The sequence below is a fragment of the Acomys minous genome, assembly GCF_964271855.1.
Source record: "Acomys minous genome assembly, chromosome: 12".
Classification (NCBI taxonomy): Eukaryota; Metazoa; Chordata; class Mammalia; order Rodentia; family Muridae; genus Acomys; species Acomys minous.
Window position 1 is genome coordinate 96,300,720 of NC_140493.1, and position 18,977 is coordinate 96,319,696.

The 18,977-nt window shown below is 51.4% G+C and overlaps 1 protein-coding gene across 1 annotated transcript in view; it reads left to right on the forward strand.

Annotated features, from left to right (window-relative positions):
* Positions 1 to 11,857: 11,857 nt before the first annotated feature.
* CRHR1 (corticotropin releasing hormone receptor 1) overlaps positions 11,858 to 18,977 on the forward strand; it is a 45,230-nt gene continuing 38,110 nt past the window's right edge. Inside the window, exon 1 of the mRNA XM_084750074.1 lies at positions 11,858 to 12,165. Within this exon, the coding sequence (XP_084606200.1) occupies positions 12,133 to 12,165 (33 nt within the window). The 5' untranslated portion in view covers positions 11,858 to 12,132. The remainder of the gene's footprint in view (positions 12,166 to 18,977) is intronic.

Below are 18,977 nucleotides of genomic sequence, written 5' to 3' on the forward strand. Positions count from 1 at the left end.
ACAGAGGTGACAGCATGGTGGCCAGGGATGTCAGGGAGCTAGCCTCTGTGTTCATTGAAAATCTGAGCCACCTCCTAGGGGACCAGAGCAGCTGCTGTCCCTCTCTGAGAGAGAAAGAGGTTGGGGATCGTGAGGCGCTATGCTTCTGCATGTAGCCTGAGATGAGCTACAGAAACAAGTGAGCCCATCCACCCAGGTTCCATCAGAGGCAGTGCCACCTAGGGACACCCACCAACCCCTCTCTCCACCAAGGCCCGGGTACCCTACACAGCTGGGGACCAGGGACCCAACCACCCACAGGAACGACTCTGAGCCTGGGGCTCTGGTGGGAAACAGGTGTGAGCATGTAACCTGGAGGCAATAAAACCACATCCCCCCCCCCATCAGCTGGGGAATTGCTCCCTCCCCCCACCCCTCCACCTAGGCTGGGAAGCCTTGGAGTTTGGCCCAAAGATTCTGAGCACTTGCTGGACGGATGATTGAGTTCTGCCAGGGAAGGAGAGCAGGAAGGAGGCCGAGAGACAGCCCTACAGTTTAGGGCATAACGGGGAGTGCGCACTTGAGACTGGGGGCATTTGCGTGGAAAGAAATCCACAGAGCTAACTGGGGAATGGATGTGTGGCATAACAGGGATTTTTTTTCCAACAATGAGGTTGAGGGGTACGGCGTACAGGTGGTGCTCGGGTGACCCCTCCTGTCTGGTTTCCTCAGCCCTGCAGACCAGCCTCAGCTTTGTGTCGTCGAAGATGAAGTGGTTTCATCTGCCTCCACTAGGAATCTGACTCACAGCAAGCAAACCTTTCAGAGACTGAGTCATATATCAACATTGCCAATTTGTTTTTCTGAAATGGGAGTATATTTGGCCAAACCAGGCTCTGTCCGCAGCCTGTTTCTGAAACAAAAACCCCCATTGTGAGTCTCAATGCCGCACCCTCTCTTCTAAGAAGCTCTGGGCAAGCCTTCCTCTGTGGGCGTGGTGTGGGTATTCACCAGGGAAGGCTGCTTGGACATGGGTATGGCCAATAGCAAGTCTTTATTAGCTGGCTGGCAGCCACTCTGGGTGTTCAGGATCCCAGTGTTGGTAGCCCCGAGCCTTTTACAAGGTGAGGCCTTAACAAGAACAGCCAGCCAGATGTGGAACTACAGAAGCCAAAAAGCAAGGTTAGTACATTTAGAGACTTTCCCAGAACTATGGACTTTAACGAATCGGGTCTCTGTTTTCATTGCTGTCTCTGTGCTGAGTTTTGTGGCCTGATGGTACTTTCATCATGGAGTCAGTCGTGCTAAGATCTGGTGCCCTGTTACAAGCACACTTCCTCATTTGAACATCTGGATTTTCAGAGTTAAGGCCATTAACTAACTTAGCCTAAAGCTACATTCTGTTTTTAAAGATTTGTTTATTTTTTTGCATGTGTTTGCCTACACGCGTGTATGTGCACCCCGAGAGCATCTGGTGCCTGAGGAAGCCAGAGAGGGCATCAGATCCCCTGGCACTGGAGTTACAGATGGTTCTGAGTCACCATGTAGGGGCAGGGAATCGAACTCTGGTCCTCTGCAAGAGCAGTAAGTGCTCTTAACAGCCAAGTCATTTATCCAGCCCATTAAATTGTGATTAATAAATGATTTAATGGGTAATAAAATGCAGTCTAAAGCTGCCTCCCCACACTTAACCTGGGCTTACAGGTTTCTCTGTGCACAGCCAACTGTAACCTAACTTGATGTACAGACTGTAGCTGGCTCCGTAACTGATTGCCTACTCTCAGGCGATCACCGGCAGCTGATTCTCGCTCATCAGACAGCGTCTACCTCACTTCCGTTTTCTGTGTGTCATTTCCTTTCCTCTGGCTATAAATATAACCTGTCCATGTGGTGAAGCGGGACATCCAAAGACCGCTTTAGAGCTCACTGCTACATGGCCACAGAGTCACAAAGGTGGTTAGGATCTGTACAGACAGCTTCTTGCCTGGTGTCATTAGAAGGGTAGTGAGAAATTATGGGGTTTGGGCATTTAGCACAGAGGTGGAGCACTTGCCTAGAAAGTGTAAGTCCCTGCTCAGGAAAAAAAGGGGGCGGGGAGAAAGCGGGGTGGGGGGGAGGGGGAGGGAGGGAGGGAGGGAGAGCAGGTCACAGATTTGTACACCATCCATAAGTTCTTTTATGTTTTTGTTTTGGGGGGGAGGGTTAGGGAGCTCTTTGTGGGGTGTTTTTGTTTTTTGTTTTGTTTTATTTTTTGCTTGTTTGTTTTGTTTCGAGACAGGGTCTGTGTACCTATCACTGTCCTGGAACTCACTAGAGACCAGTCTGGCCTTGAACTCACAGAGATCTGCCTGTCTCTGCCTCCCAGATACTAAGATTAAAGGCATGTGCCACTACACCTGACCATCAATGAGTTCTTAATTGTGTAGTTAAAAAAAAAACAACTGACTGAGGAACTTGGTGCAAAATCCCAAAGACAATAAAATAACTCGCTAATGAGTCTCCTTCCTGCTCTGTACCCCTGCCCCAGCCCCCAACTCCTCACCCCTGCCCCAGCCCCCAACTCCTCACCCCTGCCCCAACCCAGCCCCACCCAGTAAGACTCTTAGAAGTATCGCAATCAATAGTCCTCTGTTTATGACCCTCCCAAAACAACCTTTTTCCTATCCTTGTTTTAAACATTTTTTAATTCATCTTTATGACAATCTCATACATTTATGCAAGGCATTTGATAATATTCACACACATACCCATTGCCCCTCCCACCACCCCCCTCTCCCTCTGGACTCCTCTTTCTTCTCAGTGAGTCCCCTCTTACTGCCTGTCTTCCCGCCCCTCCCCACCCCCACCCCCCAGTGAGATTAAACAGTGAAGTTATTTCCTGGGACACAGGGAATCTTACAGGTGACTACACTACTGAAGGAAAATTACTCCCTCTCTGCTTCTACACTAGCTACCATCAACTGCCAGCGTTTCTTCAGCTGGTGGGCGTGGAGCATGGATGCTCCTGCATCCTTAATGTAATGTCAGCTGTGCAGCTGATCTCGAGTGCTGTGTGCCCATGCGTGAAACATCCACGCCATTGCCCACAAGACAGCACTTCACAGCATTCTCCTATCCTCTGGCTCTAATATTCTGCCTTTTGTTTTTCTTTCTTTTCAAACTTATGGCCTGTCCCCCAACCTCTGCCTCCCATGCGCTACACAGACAGGCATGGACTGCCATATCCATTAGACGTTTTCCCCCAGTCCTGGGCCTTGAATCTAGGCCCTCACACGTTAGGCTGGTGCCTTACTACTGACCTACATCCCATGCCCCAGACTTTATAGATCAGAAAAGTAACTCTCAATTTAACTAACAAACAGGAATCCTTTAAACGTTCTGTTTCCCCAATCCCTAAAGCTGACACCTGCCCCAGGGCGACTGTGGTCACTGACCCGTGCTATATTTCTTTAAAGTGTGACTGTCATGGCTCATTCCAGAGAAAATAGTCGGCTCAGGAGACCAAGTTACAAATAAGAACATGTTGGATTAACCAGGAAGTGGGCAGAGGCGGTGGCAAGCTCCCAGGGGATATTTCTATCATCTCAAAGGCATGGAACGAATTGCTTCTGTCCCTGCAGGGAGATTTATCATCCACCCACCCAGCTGCCCCTCCATCCCCCTATCCCCCCTGCAGGGGCCTCTGCTAGGTGCTGGGCAGAATGCAAGGAGGAACCCGGCTCACTCTCCTGAGTCATTTACTAGCGCTGTGGGTCTATGCAAATCTAAGAAGGACAAAAGAAGCAGGCTGAGGCAACTTTCGGCCACGAAGATCATTTCTCTGCCCTATTCAGAGACAAAGGTGACTTTCCCAAGGTCACATAGCAAGAGCACTGCTATGGCAAAAGGCGTATGCCAGGGCGAAAGGCAGGTTCAGTGGGACACTCCTCGCATACGGAAGGCATCAATACACAGAGAAAGGGCTGTGGATGGGGAATCAGTCTGCCTGTCTCAGAGCCGTGGCTTGGGGAGGCGTCTCCCATCAGACGGTGAGCTACAGAAAAGGTCTGTGGGCTTGGGAGCACTCAAGGTTCTAGGCTCCAGGTCAGAGGACTCAGAGCTACCAGGAGGGACGCTCAGCCAAAGAACCACAGCCAGCCATGGCTGACCGACGGCTGGAGAGTTGGTGGGATAAATCTCGAGCCATCTCTTCTCTCCAGCCAGAGCTTCCAGCTGGCTAAACCTGTTGTGAATTGGGAAGAAAAACATGCCCATGGGTATGAGGGTTAGAGTTACTTCCCTCAGCCCTGAAACAGTGCAAATGGGGAAGGGGAAAAGGGAAGGCAAATGGGGGAGTTGTCACCGCATGACCACCAGTCCCTTTTTATTATCAACTGCTCTCCCTTTGTGCCCTTAGCCTAGCCAATTTCTGCCCATGGACCTCTACTACAATGTGACAGCCTCCTCCACAAATGACTCAGAAGTCCCCCTATGCACTTAGCCTGCGGATGGGACCCAACGTCTCCAGCCCTGATCACCACCTTGCTCTAACTACATAGAGGTGTAACTCCAGTCCCCTCACACAGGAGAGACTTGGGCAGAAGGAGGAAGTGCAAGTCTCCTGGCTGGACTCTGCTCACTCAGTGCTTCTCTGGCTCAGGTGTGTCTGGGAGGGACTGGCCCCTGTCCAGCTGAGCTGCTGGGGCCTGGCCACATGGCAGGCAGCAAAGCCAAGGCTGGCTCAGCACCACAGGCTCAGCTATAGAAATCAAGCGATGGGTGGTCAGAGGGAGAGGCAGCATGTTCTCAGCCAACTTGGAGCAGAGATGGCACGGTCCATCCAGGCCCCACTAGACTTAGACCCCAGGTCCTTAGTCTCGCAAGGACCATGGGCAGCATCCATGTCTGAAAGGAGCCGGAATGTCATCATGCTGTGTGCAGGAGGCTAAGAGCTGAAGCCTCAGCTGGGCCAGCTGTGTTTTCCAGCACACCTGGTCCAGGGAAATTGTTCACTCCCTAGGCAGGAGCCTTTGCCAACATGACATCTCCTGCAGAACACCACTTCCTAAAACCCAGTTTCAGGCTGGGCGGTGGTGGCACACGCCTTTACTCCCAGCACTCGGGAGGCAAAGGCAGGCAGAACTCTGTGAGTTCGAGGCCAGCCTGGTTTATGAAGTGAGTTCCAGGACAGCCAGGGCTACACAGAGAAATCCTGTTTTGAGAACAGCAATAAAAATGGTTTCACCTGGCCCTCTGGAAGTAGGAAAAGCAGGAGTTCAAGGCCAGCCTGGACTATTTATCAAACTCAAAAGAGCCTGGGCTGTATGAATCCCTGTGTGAAATCATGTCGCTCAGTTAGTAGAGTGCTTGCCTACCATGCAGGAAGTCCTGGCTTTAATCCCCAGCACCACATGGGCATACACCTGTCATCTCAGCACTGGGGAGGTAAAGGCCGGAGGGTCAGAAGTTCAAGGTCATTCTCAGCTACTTCACAAGTTCAAGGCAAACGTAGGCTACTTGAGACCCTGTCTCAAAACCAAGCAAACAGTAAAATAATAAGACACATGTCTTAAATTGGTTGAAAGGGAAGTGCACCCTGATATGTGATTCACTCTGATGCTAACATAAAGGAGGAGAGATGGGGGGGGGGTTGAGTTTGAGGTCTGCTTGGGCTACATAGGAAGAAGAAGAAAAGGAGGGACTTTCACTCTCACAGCCCTTCCCCTCCCCAACATCATCCCTGGCGGCTTCTCTTTGAGATCTTAGAGTTCACAGGAAATGGTCTGGAAACCCCAGTCTATTAGTTCCCTTAGTCCCAGGGCTCCTACATGCTCTGAATTTTGTTTTGTGTCTGTCTGTCTGTCTGTCTGTCTGTCTGTCTGTCTGTCTGTCTGTTCTTGTGTTGGGGATTGAAGCTGGTGTCTCATGCATGCCTGCCAACCACAAGCTCCACCACAGAGCTGCATCCTGCCCCTACAGGTAGATAAACTAAGTGTTATCTTGAGCGTTTCTGTGCCCACCACCCAGATTCAACCATTAACAATGAGATCTGGTCTCATCAGGACCCTCACCCGCTCCGTGTCTTCCTGTATAACTTGGTACAAATCTAGGACATCGTGACATTTCATCTGTAAATATTTCAGTGTGTGTATCTTCAAAAGATAGCTCCTCGTTTTTATTTTTTAAATTGTTTTTCTTTCCCCCAGAGCTGAGGACCGAACCCAGGGCCTTGCACTTGCCAGGCAAGCACACTACCACTAAGCTAAATCCCCAACCTCTATTTTTAAGATTTAAGTGTGTGTGTGTGTGTGTGTGTGTGTGTGTGTGTGTGTGTGTATTGTGTTTGCATGCGTGCTTGCAGAGGCCACAAGAGGGCATCAACATCCCAAGAGCTGAAATTACAGATGGCTATGAGCTGTCCTGTATGGGTGCTGGGAATGAAACTGGGACCTCTGAGCTAGAGATAATGTTTCTCAGAACTGCTAGGTTTTGGACCTGAGTCTCCTGGAATGCCAAATCTGCCATGCAACGTGCCACAGCCCTAGCTGGGACAGATGTCCTGTGGGTGTTTTGAGCCAGGTAACTTTGTTTTAGGGTGTGCCATTTTGTACTTTGTAGGATATCCCTAAAGAATCCCTAGACCCCTGGATACCAGCAAAAACTCCCACATCCATGTAATCAAAAACATCTTTAAACATTGCCAAAGACTCTCCCCAGACTGGACACAAAAGGACCTCTGGTCTATAACCTCTGGCTTAGAGCTCTAGGTGGAAGTAATTCCTCTATAGAGATAAGTGGGTGTCTGCCCTTCCTTTCAAAATTTGCTTCTACTTCCAGAATGTTTTCAAGATACTTTTCCATTTGTGTAAACCTTTTTTTAATTGAAAAATGAAATCATTCATATTATATCTCATTTGTTATCCCATCCCATGCATCCTCCCATTCCTCCCTCCCACTTTTACCCCATTCCCCTTCCCTATGACTGTGACTGAGGTGGACCTCCTCCCCCCTGAATATGATGCTAGGGTATCAAGTCTCTTCTTGGTAGTCTGCTATCCTTCCTCCGAGTGCCATTGGGCCTCCCCATCAAGGGGACATGGCCAAATATGGGGCACCAGAGTTGTGTGAAAGTCAGTTGTACAAACTTTTTTACTTCCATGCACCTTTAAACTCTTTCTGTTATAGAGCCAGGCGTGGTGGTGCACACCTTTAACTCCCGCACTTGAGAAGCAGAGGCAGGCGCATCGCTGTGAGCTCTCAGCCATCATGGTCCACAAGGCAGATTCCAGGACAGCTAGGGCTGTTAGACACAGAAACTGTGTCTTGAAAGAAAAAAAAATTCTTTTGGTTTTGGGTTTTTTTGTTTTGTTTTGTTTTGTTTTGTACAAAAGAACAAAACAAATACAAATAAACAAAAACCATCACGTGTCAAAATTAACCAGACCCTAAATCTATGACACTCAACGAACTTTTTACAGTTTATGTGCATATTTTTTTAAATAATAAAGTTATACATTTTTTTTTCCGAGACAGGGTTTCTCTGTGTAGCCTTGACTATCCAGGACTCACTTTGTAGACCAGGCTGGCCTCGAACTCACAGTGATCTGCCTGCCTCTGCCTCCCAAGTGCTGGGATTAAAGGTGTGTGTGTGCCACCACCTCCCCGCTTAAAAATTTAATAAAAAGAACCAACCAATGAACTTCAATGGATTTCTTGGCTCTACTAAATAAATGCAAATATATGGTAATTGTGCCACAGACGAGTGTACATGGTGCCCTTGGTTGATGCAAGCTCAGACTTGGGAAAAGGCAGGGAGGAGCCTCCAGAATGTTCCTCTGCTGTGTCACTGCCAAGCCGCATCCCATCATCTGTCCCATCCCAAGGTGTCACTTTGCTGGACCTGAAGACTCCTCTCCCTAGAGGGCCAGTCAGTCATCTGTCTGTGGTACCCAGTTGGCAGATTCAGATCAGTTTATAGATCATACTTGCCATAGCCCAGTCTATTGTTGACTCAATTTTGCTACCTTTCAATTATTTATCAAAGCAGCTGTGTCCCATTGGAGGCTGTGAACACCTTGAGAGCGAGGACCCTCGCACATTTATCATTATTAGCCTTGGCATCCCACAGTGACTGGCGTATAGTTGCTGCTCATTAAATGTTTGTTGATGAAGTGGAGCAGCTAACACTGTCTCCCAGTGTTCCTGGGATTTTAAAGACTGTCCTTTAAAAGGCCATTTTTTTTTCCTGGCTCCATCCTTGGGACTAGGGCTGTGGCAAGTATGATCTGTAGACTGATCTGAATCTGCCAACTGTGTTGCCAGGGTGTGACAAGGTACATGGGAAACAGAGAATAAGTGTGTCCAGACACAGCCTACTGGATCTTCTAGCTTTTAAATTTTTATTTATTTATTTTATATGCACTGGCCTTTTGCCTGTATGTTAGATCCCCAGGAACTGGAGTTACAAAAAGTTGTGGACTGCCACGTGGGAGCTGAGGTTTGAACTCGGGTCCTCTTGAGAAGCAGGCCAGTGTACTTACCAGCTGAGCCACCTCACCCGTCCCTATCATATCTTCTAGGTTTTCAGTTGCACCTTTATTTAAAAAAGAAAGAAAGAAAGAAAACTTCGCTTCCTAGTTATTTATTCCCATTGTGTTTGCAATAGTGTCTGCTGTGACCAGTTAGAAATTTAAAAGTAGCTAGGGCCCTGAAGGAGCATGCCTACGATTCTAGCACTTGGGAGGCTGAGGTAAGGAGAGGGCTAAGAGTTGGAGGCCAGCCTGGGCTAGAGAGTGAGTTTCTAGGCCAGCCTGGGCTACGAAGACCCTGCTGTAATAAATAAATAGACATGGCTCTTAAGTCAGAAGTTATCTGAGAGGTTCCAGACCTGCATGATGGGAGTGTCTGCCACCATACAGGCTCTGTCTCTTCTGTCTCTGTGTCTGTCTGTCCGTCTGTCTGTCTGTCTGTCTGTCTCTCTCTCTCTCTCTCTGATAGCTGGAAGGTCGAGTGAATGTATGCCTTTTATTTGTGTTTGGGTGACCTGTGCTGCTCCTTGCTTTGGAAGTGTTACCGCCTGCAAGCTGATTCCTGCTTGGGCCTAGACTGAATAAGAGGGCAAAGGAGGGAGATGGAAAGAGTGCGGGAAGGCTCAGGCTGGGGGAAAGAAGGCTCAAATGGGACCAAGCAGGTCCAAAGCAGGGTGCGGTGAGGCTGCCAGGGAGACTGCCCTGAGCTGCGATGTCTTCCGTGGCAGAGCGGAGAGCCAAGCTTTTGAAGGTAAAATGTTGCAGTGTCCAGACAAACACAAGGGGATACTGAGAACTGTTGAACCGCAGCTCTCAGAACAAGTGGGATCCTGGCATGGAACCCAAGCCCCGATCCCAGCCTGGGGTCCTGACGGAGGGAGGTTAGGTCAGGGAATGACACAGCCAGGGCGAGCTGGACTGGCTGGAGACTCTTTGGGGAGTAGGGATTCACAGGCACCAAGCCAGAAGAGCCAGAGCTGATTTCTGTGAGCTAATGGCATTAGCATATTTAAAGATCATGTCAAGGGGAGGAGGGCGAGCTCAGAGCCGAAATCTGCTGCTGTTTATTGAGCCCCAGGAAATCAGAATCCAGAGAAGGGCAGCCCTGAGGCTGTCCTTCCTCCAGGGACTCTGCTCCAAGGCCAGGGCTGAGATGTGGCCCTGGGGACCAGCTAGCCTCCCCTTCCCTCCCTCCTCCAATCTCTCAGTCCAGGGTTCCAGGGCCCTTCTCAAGAATCTACTTCCTGCCAAGAATTTCCTGGAAGAGCACCGGGTCCACTCTATCTTGATGATGACCATGAGAGGGACAATGTGCCAGGCACTGTGCCAAGCAGCCACTTCCTCTTCAACAACCCTAGGGGGTGGGCATTCCTGTTCCCATTTAAGAAGTGAATATAAGCCGGGCGTGGTGGCGCAAGCCTTTAATCCCAGCACTCAGGAGGCAGAGGCAGGCGGATCACTGTGAGTTCGAGGCCAGCCTGGTCTACAAAGGGAGTCCAGGACAGCCAAGGCTACACAGAGAGACCCTGTCTCGAAAAACAACAAAAACAAAACAAAAACAAAAGAAAGAAAGGAAAGAAAAAAGAAAAGAAAAGAAAAAGTGAAAATATTGAGGCCCAGTTAAATCGTTGCCTAGAGCTGTTTGGAAGAGCCTAGACTCCAGCCCAGGCTGCCTGCCTCCAGGACCAGTAGGCTGCCGGATCACTCTGCATTTCCCTTCTGTTGGGCACAGTGGGGACAGCAAATTGGCAGTCTGGATAGTTTGTCCATCTCTCTGGGATGACTGAAGTAATCCACTGCCCTAAACCCGAAGGCACAGGCCTCTGCCTCGCTGGAATGTGCTGGAATCCGTCAATGGCTAAGCCAATGTGACCAGCGTGCTTGTCAGCGCTCCTCTGGCCTCGGCACCCACAGCATCATGAAAGCCAGGACCCTCAGGGGTACTGAGCTGGGAATTAGAAGGAAGGGTACCGACTACTAAAGGGATCTGGAAAAAACCACACTCCTCTGTGCCTCAGTTTTTTCACCAACAAACTATCACATGACCCACGCCAACTCCTGCTCAAAAGTGGCTATCAGCTGGGCCCCTAGATGTGATGGATCTTGCTTAGTATGCTGAAAGCAGAGGATAAAGGGGGAAGGCTTGCACAAAGTAGAGTCCATAGAAGCCAGGCCCAGCTGGATTTTAAAGTAGGCTGATCCCAGCACTAGGAACTCCCCGCCCCCCCCCCCCCCCCCCCGCTCCTTCCACCCCGCCTCCCGTGCTTTAGAGCAGCCACCATAGGCGCTGGAGACCCAGTTCTGAGGGGTGAAGATGTCTCTACCTCCGAGAGACTCCTTCTTTAGCTCTCGCTCGGGACGGGACGGAAAGGGAGGGAGGGGGGGGGGGAACAGTCCACCTAAAGGCCCGAGCTGTTTTTCAGACTGAAGTGGAGTTAGAAAGCTAACCAAGATGAAGACCCCAGATAAGGCCAGATAGCCTGGTCCAACCCCTAGAGATTGGCCAAGAGGGGGCGCTGTGGCTCACTTCACGCCCTCCCGGCTGGATTCCCAGCTGCGTCCACAGTATTCCGGCGCAGTGTGCGCCCTCTTTCCCCTCCTTATATTCCAGATGCCCAGCCCACTGTCTCCACTTTATCTTGGGAATCCTAAGTAGAGCCTGGACCAAACTGAGAGACGCTTAGTTTGGGGGACGGAGGGCGGGGGGCGGGGGGGCGGGAGGAGAATAAACGAACGAACCACTTGAAAAAGGAAGGGCTCCTGCTGCAGAGCTTTGGTGTCTCAGCACACCCTGGGTGTGTCTAGGCCAAAGGCGGGGGCTGGGGTAGGGAGAAAGGTCGGGCCCGGGCTCCCCTCCCTACTGAAGTGTGGCGGGGGCGAGGGGGCGGTGGATGTCCTGGCTGGCTGCAAGGCGGGAACGACCCAAATGTAGTTCCCGGCTTCTTGTTTCCACGCAGGCTGAGCTTTGTGGAGATCGCCCTATTCTCCAGCTCCTACTAGCCTCCTAAATTACCCCCGAGACCCGCCAGGATCCCTTGGTCTCAACATCCAGCTTCACTAGAGGCTGGAGGAGAGAGGGTGCCTGCTCTCCAGCCACCGCCTCTAGGATCCCCGGTTCTCTCTGAGCTGCAGCGGGCGCCACAGCTGCCTGCGCGCCCCGCGCACTGCCGCAAGCCAGTGTGTGGGGAAAAGGAGGTTCAGCATTGCCAGGGCAAGGGGAACCGGCACAGGGCTGGACAACCGACCGAGGAGGCGGGAGCCAGTAGCCAGCAGAGGGGCGAGACGCGGAGGAGGGACTAGAGGGGAGAGGAGGGAGAAAGAGGAGGGGACGTAAGGAGAGGGGGGCGGGGAGCCGAGGCGAGTGGCAGGCGGACCATGGGGGAGGCGGCGGGGCCGCGCGGGCTCTAAGCAGAAGAAAGGTGGCCACGGGCCGGGCTGAGTCGGGAGAAGGCGACCAGACTTGCTCACGAAGGTCGGGCCAGAACCCGCCAGTGAGGCGAGGCAGAAGGGTGCGAAGCCAGGTGCCAGGGCGCAGCGCAGCGGCCCGGGAGACCCGCCGCCCACCTGAGACCGCAGCTGCCCGCTCTCGGCTGTGGGATGTCGGAGCGATCCAGGCATCCAGGACGCTGACGGAGCGAGCCTGAGGATGGGACGGCGCCCGCAGCTCCGGCTCGTGAAGGTAAGAGCGAACAGACCCGCGCGGCATCGGAGGCGCCCCGGGCTGGACGAACACAGGACAGGCGTGGGTAGGGGTGCTGGGGGAGGGGAATCTGGAAACCCGGCGCGACCTAGGGGACTCGGGCACAGCCTGATGTCCTCTACCTGGACCTCTGAAGCTGAGCTTCGTAGACAGAGGGAGAACTCCAATGGAAAAAGAAAGGGTGGTGGCAAAGCCGCTGCGGTGCCGGCGGAGGAGGGGGTCCGCCCACTCGAGAAGCCGGCTTTGGGCGAAGAATCTCTGCAGTCTTTGGGGCCCGAAGCGCCATCCCCTTCAGGCTCTGAATGTGATTCCCGTCCCGGCCAGACACTCTGCGAGCTGGCCCTGTCCCAGTCCAGGGCGCGCTTCCCTGCCGGTTCCTTTCCGTAAAAAGCCTCAGGTTCCGGAGGTAGATGCGGCCCGCGCATAGCGGCCCTTGATCCACGTAGCATCCCCAAGAGGCGCCAGTGCCGCGCGCCCCAGTGTCCGGCGGGTCCTCCTGGGCGCCGCAGCCCCTGAGCGCAACGCTCTCCCTCGCCACGCTCGCTCCTGCCGCCGGGGTGGGGAAGCAGTTCTGCCGCCAGGAGTTTCGGAAAGTCTCCAGTAGGCGTTTGCGATGCCTGCTGAATAAAGTTCGGGGGCGACCTGGGGCTGCGCGGGGGTGGACAGAGCCCGGGAAGAGCTAGGTGCTTCTCAACCCAGCCCGCAGCCTAGGGACAGGCGCCACTTTGCCAGTGCCAAGCGCGTCCCGGAGCTCATAGGCTCATAGGCTCGCCGTTGGGTGCTAGCACCCCAGGACCGGTGCCTGGGAAGGTGAGTGGGCCTGGACAACACCACCTGGCCGCCTGGATTGTGGGTCTCCGGACTGCACAGGGCAGACTGGCACCTCCTAGCCCCAAACAGAAACACCGGGTTATCTGTGGCCAGAACATTCTTCAAAAGCGATTGCATTCAAAAGATTTAAGTGGATTTGGGAAGAGCAGAGCGAAATTGACTGACTCTGATTTTTTTTCCATCAGTTATTAAACAGACTGTACATTTACTTGCCTGAAAAGCGTTTGAGTTAAACCACCACGCTTCTAAAAGGTGACTGATTGCTCTGCTCACCAGCGAATCAGGTTCCCCTGTCCCCCCTCTCCAAATACTCAAAGGTTGTCTGCAAATCTGAGGGGGCTCCCAATAAACCTAAGAGCTGGAGCCCGAGATTATTTCCTGGACGACCAAAGTCTCACGTAAAGAAAGTAGGGAGCCTCACAGAGGTTATACGGATAAGCATCTCTGGAAATATTTTTCCAAAGCTCCCTGTACACTGGGCCTTGATCTAAATTCACCGAGGGGTTAGAAAGCAGTCTTTAAAGGGGATTTTAAAAATTGGGCTGCGGATATTTTTTTCAAGTTTACATGCAAATTGACAAATGTCCTTTCTGAAGCCGTTCTCAGAATTGTGTGCAACGACCTGTTTAGAATGTCCACGTTTTCTTGAAAGGGTCTTTTTTTCTCTCGTTACTACTGGCTAGTGGGAGTTGGGGGGGGGGGCCTGTCTCCTCCGGTACATTCAGCATGCGCTCAGGAATACGGGTTGAGGGCTAGGGTGTGGTATTTGTATGGTACCGACACATTTCCCAGTGTTAGTCTAATTGCTCTATAAAGTATCATGTCACTTAGTGGTCACAGCAACCTGAGAAGTAAGAATTGTATCCTAGGCATGGCGAATCTAAGCTACTTGTTTGGGAAGGGGCACCGTGAGTGTGGCAGTCAGCGAGCCTGACATTGCCCTTCCCACCTGCTCATAGAATTCAAACCCAGGCACTCCCTCCCAAGTCTGCTTTGTCGGCTTCTGCCAGTAAACATTGTAGCCACTTTTAAAAACATTTTTACATATACATTTATATTGTTACACATATATACAATAAACTACCTACAGCTAGAAGAACCACGAAACAATCAGGAATTCTAGAAATGCTACATCCATAGTGTTTCGGCTATTTGTACTTGACAACCTTCATTGCAGCAGCTTAAAACTCACTCTCAATCCCTACCACCTGATAGCCTGAGTTTTCTCAGGTTGAACGTATGAATTGAGGGGACTTAGAGATCGTGGGGGAAAAAAACAAAAACAAAACCAAAACAAACAAACAAAGAAAACCAGCTCTGTTACTGATGACTGACAGGCAAGCCATGTTTGGAAACGTGTCGCTCAGGAGCCTATAGTGTGGGTTTCATATTGAACTGAAGAACCTGTGTGTGTATGCACACGTATGTGTGTGTGTGTATGTGTGTGTGTATGTGTATGTGTGTATGTAGTGTTTATAAAGATACAGATGACACATGGCCCCTCCTCCTGTCACCCCCACTAGATGCTCTCCCTGGAGATAGATCTAGGTTCTGGCGACAGGTGATTCCTGATAGTGACTGTGAGGGGTGAAGTAGGCCCCTGTGAGTCCTTAAAGGACAGTGAGTGTCCAGGGAGGGCAGTTTCATTGCTGTTGTTATTGCCTATGGTAATTTAGAAGCATTAGGCAAAGTGTACAAACCAGAGGAAGAAATGGCTGTGACCAGTTTAACAATAAGCCCGACAGGTCCTGGCTTTAAGGACAGGTCTGGGCATTGCTGTGACCATCAGGCAGCCCTCTCCCTTGCTCTGTCACAGCCCCAGCCTTGTCCTATGCCATTTCTGAGCCTTCAGAGGGAGATTGCTCTTTGCTGTGGAATGCCCATAAAGTGGCCATGTGTGGTCCTCTTCCACTGTTTCTTTGCTTAAATAACAATGCAGTCAAGTTGTCTAGAAGGGCTGGCAGGGATAGAAAACAAATGAAACAAAATAAAAAGTGAGCCAGGGTGGGGCTGTGTGGCTGTGGGGTCTGAAATGGCCTGGCCACACACCTGAGGCAGAATAGGGAAGGGAGACCCGAAATTAGGGCAAATCATGGGATTTGAATATCCAGCCTAGGGAGAAACCTGGCAGATCAGCCCCTTCTCAAAGCATGCACACATGAAAAAACAAGCCACTGGGCCAGAGCTCAAGTAGAAGACCCCCTTTCTTACCCTTGCTGACATTTGATTGGAGGGGTTGGGGCGGGGGCGAGGGAGGGGTCGCAGGCAGCAGCAGCCAGCAAAGATGAGCCTCACAAAAGGAGTTTAGGGGTCAAATGTGCCCTTTGGATCCACTGCTTTAGTGTTCATATTCTTGCCAAGAGCCGGAGCACTGCTGGGGAAGTCAGGCCTGGATAGAGAGGGCAAGGCGGGAAAGGGGTAGGCCATCGCACGGGCACGCAGTCAGCCAGCGAGCCTGACTTTGCCCTGAGTTCTGCATCCAGTGAGCTGTGTGATTTCAAGTGGGTCTCTGCGCCGCCATTTCTTTGTCTGTGCCTGAGTGTGGAACTGACTGTGGAACTGACTCCCTTTACTCATTTGTCTTCTCTCGAAGGTTCTCACAAGCTTCTTAGGGCTGCAGCCTTGCCTGGGAAGAGCAGGTCAAGCAAACTGAGTCCCCAGTCCTGCACCTGCTTTATTTGGGGACCTCACTGTGTGGGGACCGAGTGCCCTTCCCTGGGGCCCTTAGTCGCCCTAGCTGCCATTTCTCCTTGGCACTGGCCTTGAGAATCCAGTGAATACAGTAGGAGTTTACCAGATACCTGAGGGCTAAGATAAGGTGTGTTGTCACCCCACCCCACCCCCATTAGTTGATGCAGTTGGGATAAAGGAATCCTTGTTGCTCCCATGGAACTTGGATGTCACTTAAGAACAGAGGAGCTCGGGATAGAAAAGCAAAGCCGCCTCAGATACGGGAAACACCAGAACCTCGCCTTCAGCTACGGTGGTTATTACAGCAGAAACTGGTAATTTCAGCCCAGTGACTTGGAGCCTAAGCGGGGTGGAGCAGCCAGGTAGGGGGGCTGGAAACCTTGAGCAAACCCTACAAGGTCCTGCCCTTCCTGCCTCCTTCTGGGTGGCGAGGAGAGCCAAGGGTGCTGTCATTCATCTCAGATTTCACCCGGGGCCATTTCTGGGCTCTGTGGAAATGAGAGCCCGTCAGGGATGGAAGGACAGGTGGAGATGTTGACTGCAGTTTCCTGGTCAAATACTGAGTTGTTAATTATAAATGACCCCATCCTGTTAGAGGGCCCAGTCAGCAGAGACACTTACTTGCAAGCCATATACCGAGTCCTCTTAAGATGCTCATCGCCAGACATCTTGCTCTTGTGGAAGATGGGACCATCAGTGAAACAGATGTAGGCAGATGCCAACTCAGCCATGAGGCTCTGAGCAAGTAGGTTACCCCTCTGCATCTGTTTCTTCGTGGTTTAAAAGACAGGTGGGAAAGATGAAGCTGGAGAGAGAGAGAGAGAGAGAGAGAGAGAGAGAGAGAGAGAGAGAGAGAGAGAGAGAGGTCAGCACAGTGCCTGCTGTGGGAGTGTAAGGACCTGAGTTTGGGTCCCTGGAATCCACAGATGAAAACTTGGGCACGCAGAGGCCAGGTGGATGTCTGTGTCGTTGCTGTCACTAGATGCCATGTGGGAATCCATGAGCCGTGCTCCTGCTAACCGTAAAGGACATGGAAGCGTCTTCTGTAAGGTATCAATGCCTGCAGGTTGAGAGAGACATAGAAGGCTTCTGTGTCAATCCTGCCCCTTCAAAAGTAACAGCCGAGACGGGAAGCCGTCAAAGAGAAATCTTTAAAGTTGTGACAAGGATGCTGAAGTGTAGCTCTCCACAATAGATGGCTAATAGTGTCGGGGTAGGGCTGGGGAAGGTAGGGCTCACTTTTCTTTAAGGGGCTGGCCAAGGGGAGTTGGACCGTGTTCCGGTGGCTATATGGTAAACACAAATGGACTTCTTTCTTTCTTTCTTTCTTTCTTTAAAATATTTTTAGGGGAGCCACAAGAATGAGGGGATGAGGACAGACAGTGGTGGCACATGCCTTTAATCCCAGCAGGCAAGCGGGTCTCTGTGAGTTCGAGGCCAGCCTGGTCTACAAAGCGAGTCCAGGACTACCAAGGCTACACAGAGAGACTCTGTCTCGAAAAACCAAATAAAAAGAATGGGGGTGGGGGGCACGGACCTTGGAGGACTGGAAAGTAAGGGTGATGGGAGGGGGAACTTAAGCATGCCAGCTTATGTTTGTAACATCAGCACGGGGTGAGGGATGGGGCGGCTGCATCTAAGACAAGTGGATGCTTGAAACTCATTAGCCAGCCCAGCCCAGCCTGGTCCATGAGCGTCAGTTTCAGTGAAAGATGCTGTCTCATAAGGGAAAGATATCCAATGTTGTCTCTATCCTACACACACACACACACACACACACACACACACACACACACACACGAGCATGCATTATCCACACTGAAAAGTACATATATCGCATGCACAACAGAACACACATACACGCTCTCCCCAAAATTGGGGGGAAAGGCCGTCAAAGCAGGGGGTGGAGTAGGGGGAGGGGGCAGGGCAGGGATGGAGGCTGGGTATGTAGCTCATTTGGTAGAGTGTTTGCCTAGCATGCACAAAGCCCTAAGCTTGACTCCCAGCACTGTATAAACCAGGCCCCCGTGCCTCATGCATCTGTCATCCAGCACTCAGGTAATAACATAGGGATTAGAAGTTCTTGGTCATATTGGACTATATAGTGAATTCGAGGCCAGTCTGGGCTACATGAAAGCCTATTAAAAAATAAAATAAAAAAAAAGAAGAGGAAGAGGGAGAGAAGGAGGAAGGAGGAGGAGAGAGAGGAAGAAACATTCCCAGTACTTTTCACTTTTCACTCCTCAGTCTGCTGCTGAGCTCAAGGTCAGAGGCCACACTGACCTGGGGAAACATTTGTCAGTAAGAGTATACACCTGCAAGGAGGATGATACAACGTGATTAACTTTCGGGCAGGCAATTATTTTTGAAAACAACTCCTTGTGGATTCTGTCAGGAAATAGAGTTTTAACCGCTTATTTTAGAAGCGGGAACTGCTTCTGCAAAATTAAAAGGCAGGAAGGTGGGGAAAGAGGGAAGCCTAGCCTCTCAGAATCTCATCTCCGATCCGGGTGGGGGTCCTCCCTTCTGCGTGAAGGAGGCATGTCAGAATTCTGCTCCAGGACAGACGCCGGCCCTGCTCTCGGAGCCACCTGTTGAGATGCCTCGGGTTTGGCGGTGGTCCACAAGAAAGACAGCTCCTGGATCACAGGGGGAAGGCCATGGCAACAGGCAGCCCTGCCGCTGGTCTGCTGGGCCCAGTGAACAGCAACTACAGGAGCCCAGAGGTGGTCTGAGTGGCACCCACTCTCTCCAGCTGTCACCCTGACCTCTGGTCTGGTGGGGAGTCAGGGCACCTAGGTCAAAGTCCAGAAGAGAAACTGGCTGGGCAGATCCAGCTGTTTCACTGCTATTGGCTAGGAAGGGCATTTTTCGAGCTGACTTTGGAGGCTTCGGTGTTTAGACTGCATGGGGATACACAAGCTTTTGGCGTCTTTGGGCCACATTGGATAAAGAATCTGAGTCTGAGACATACAGTAAGTCCTGGAGGACCCCAGCCTACCACCCAAGAGTGTAATGTGGCCAAGGGGCCACGATGGGATTCCCTTGGAGGAGATACAAGGTGGCCACGAGGCATCTTAGGGATCTTGGCCGAGTCTTCAGGCACCGGAAGGTCAGGGCGTTCAGGAAAACGAGAACAGCTTATTGGCCAAGGTCCTTGGCAAGTGTCCAGAACCAGAGACCTGAAAGACAGTCTGCCCAGGTAAACGGCCAGGACAGGAGCTGGATGCAACAAGGACAAGAGTGTCATCTGACAGAGGGCAGACATA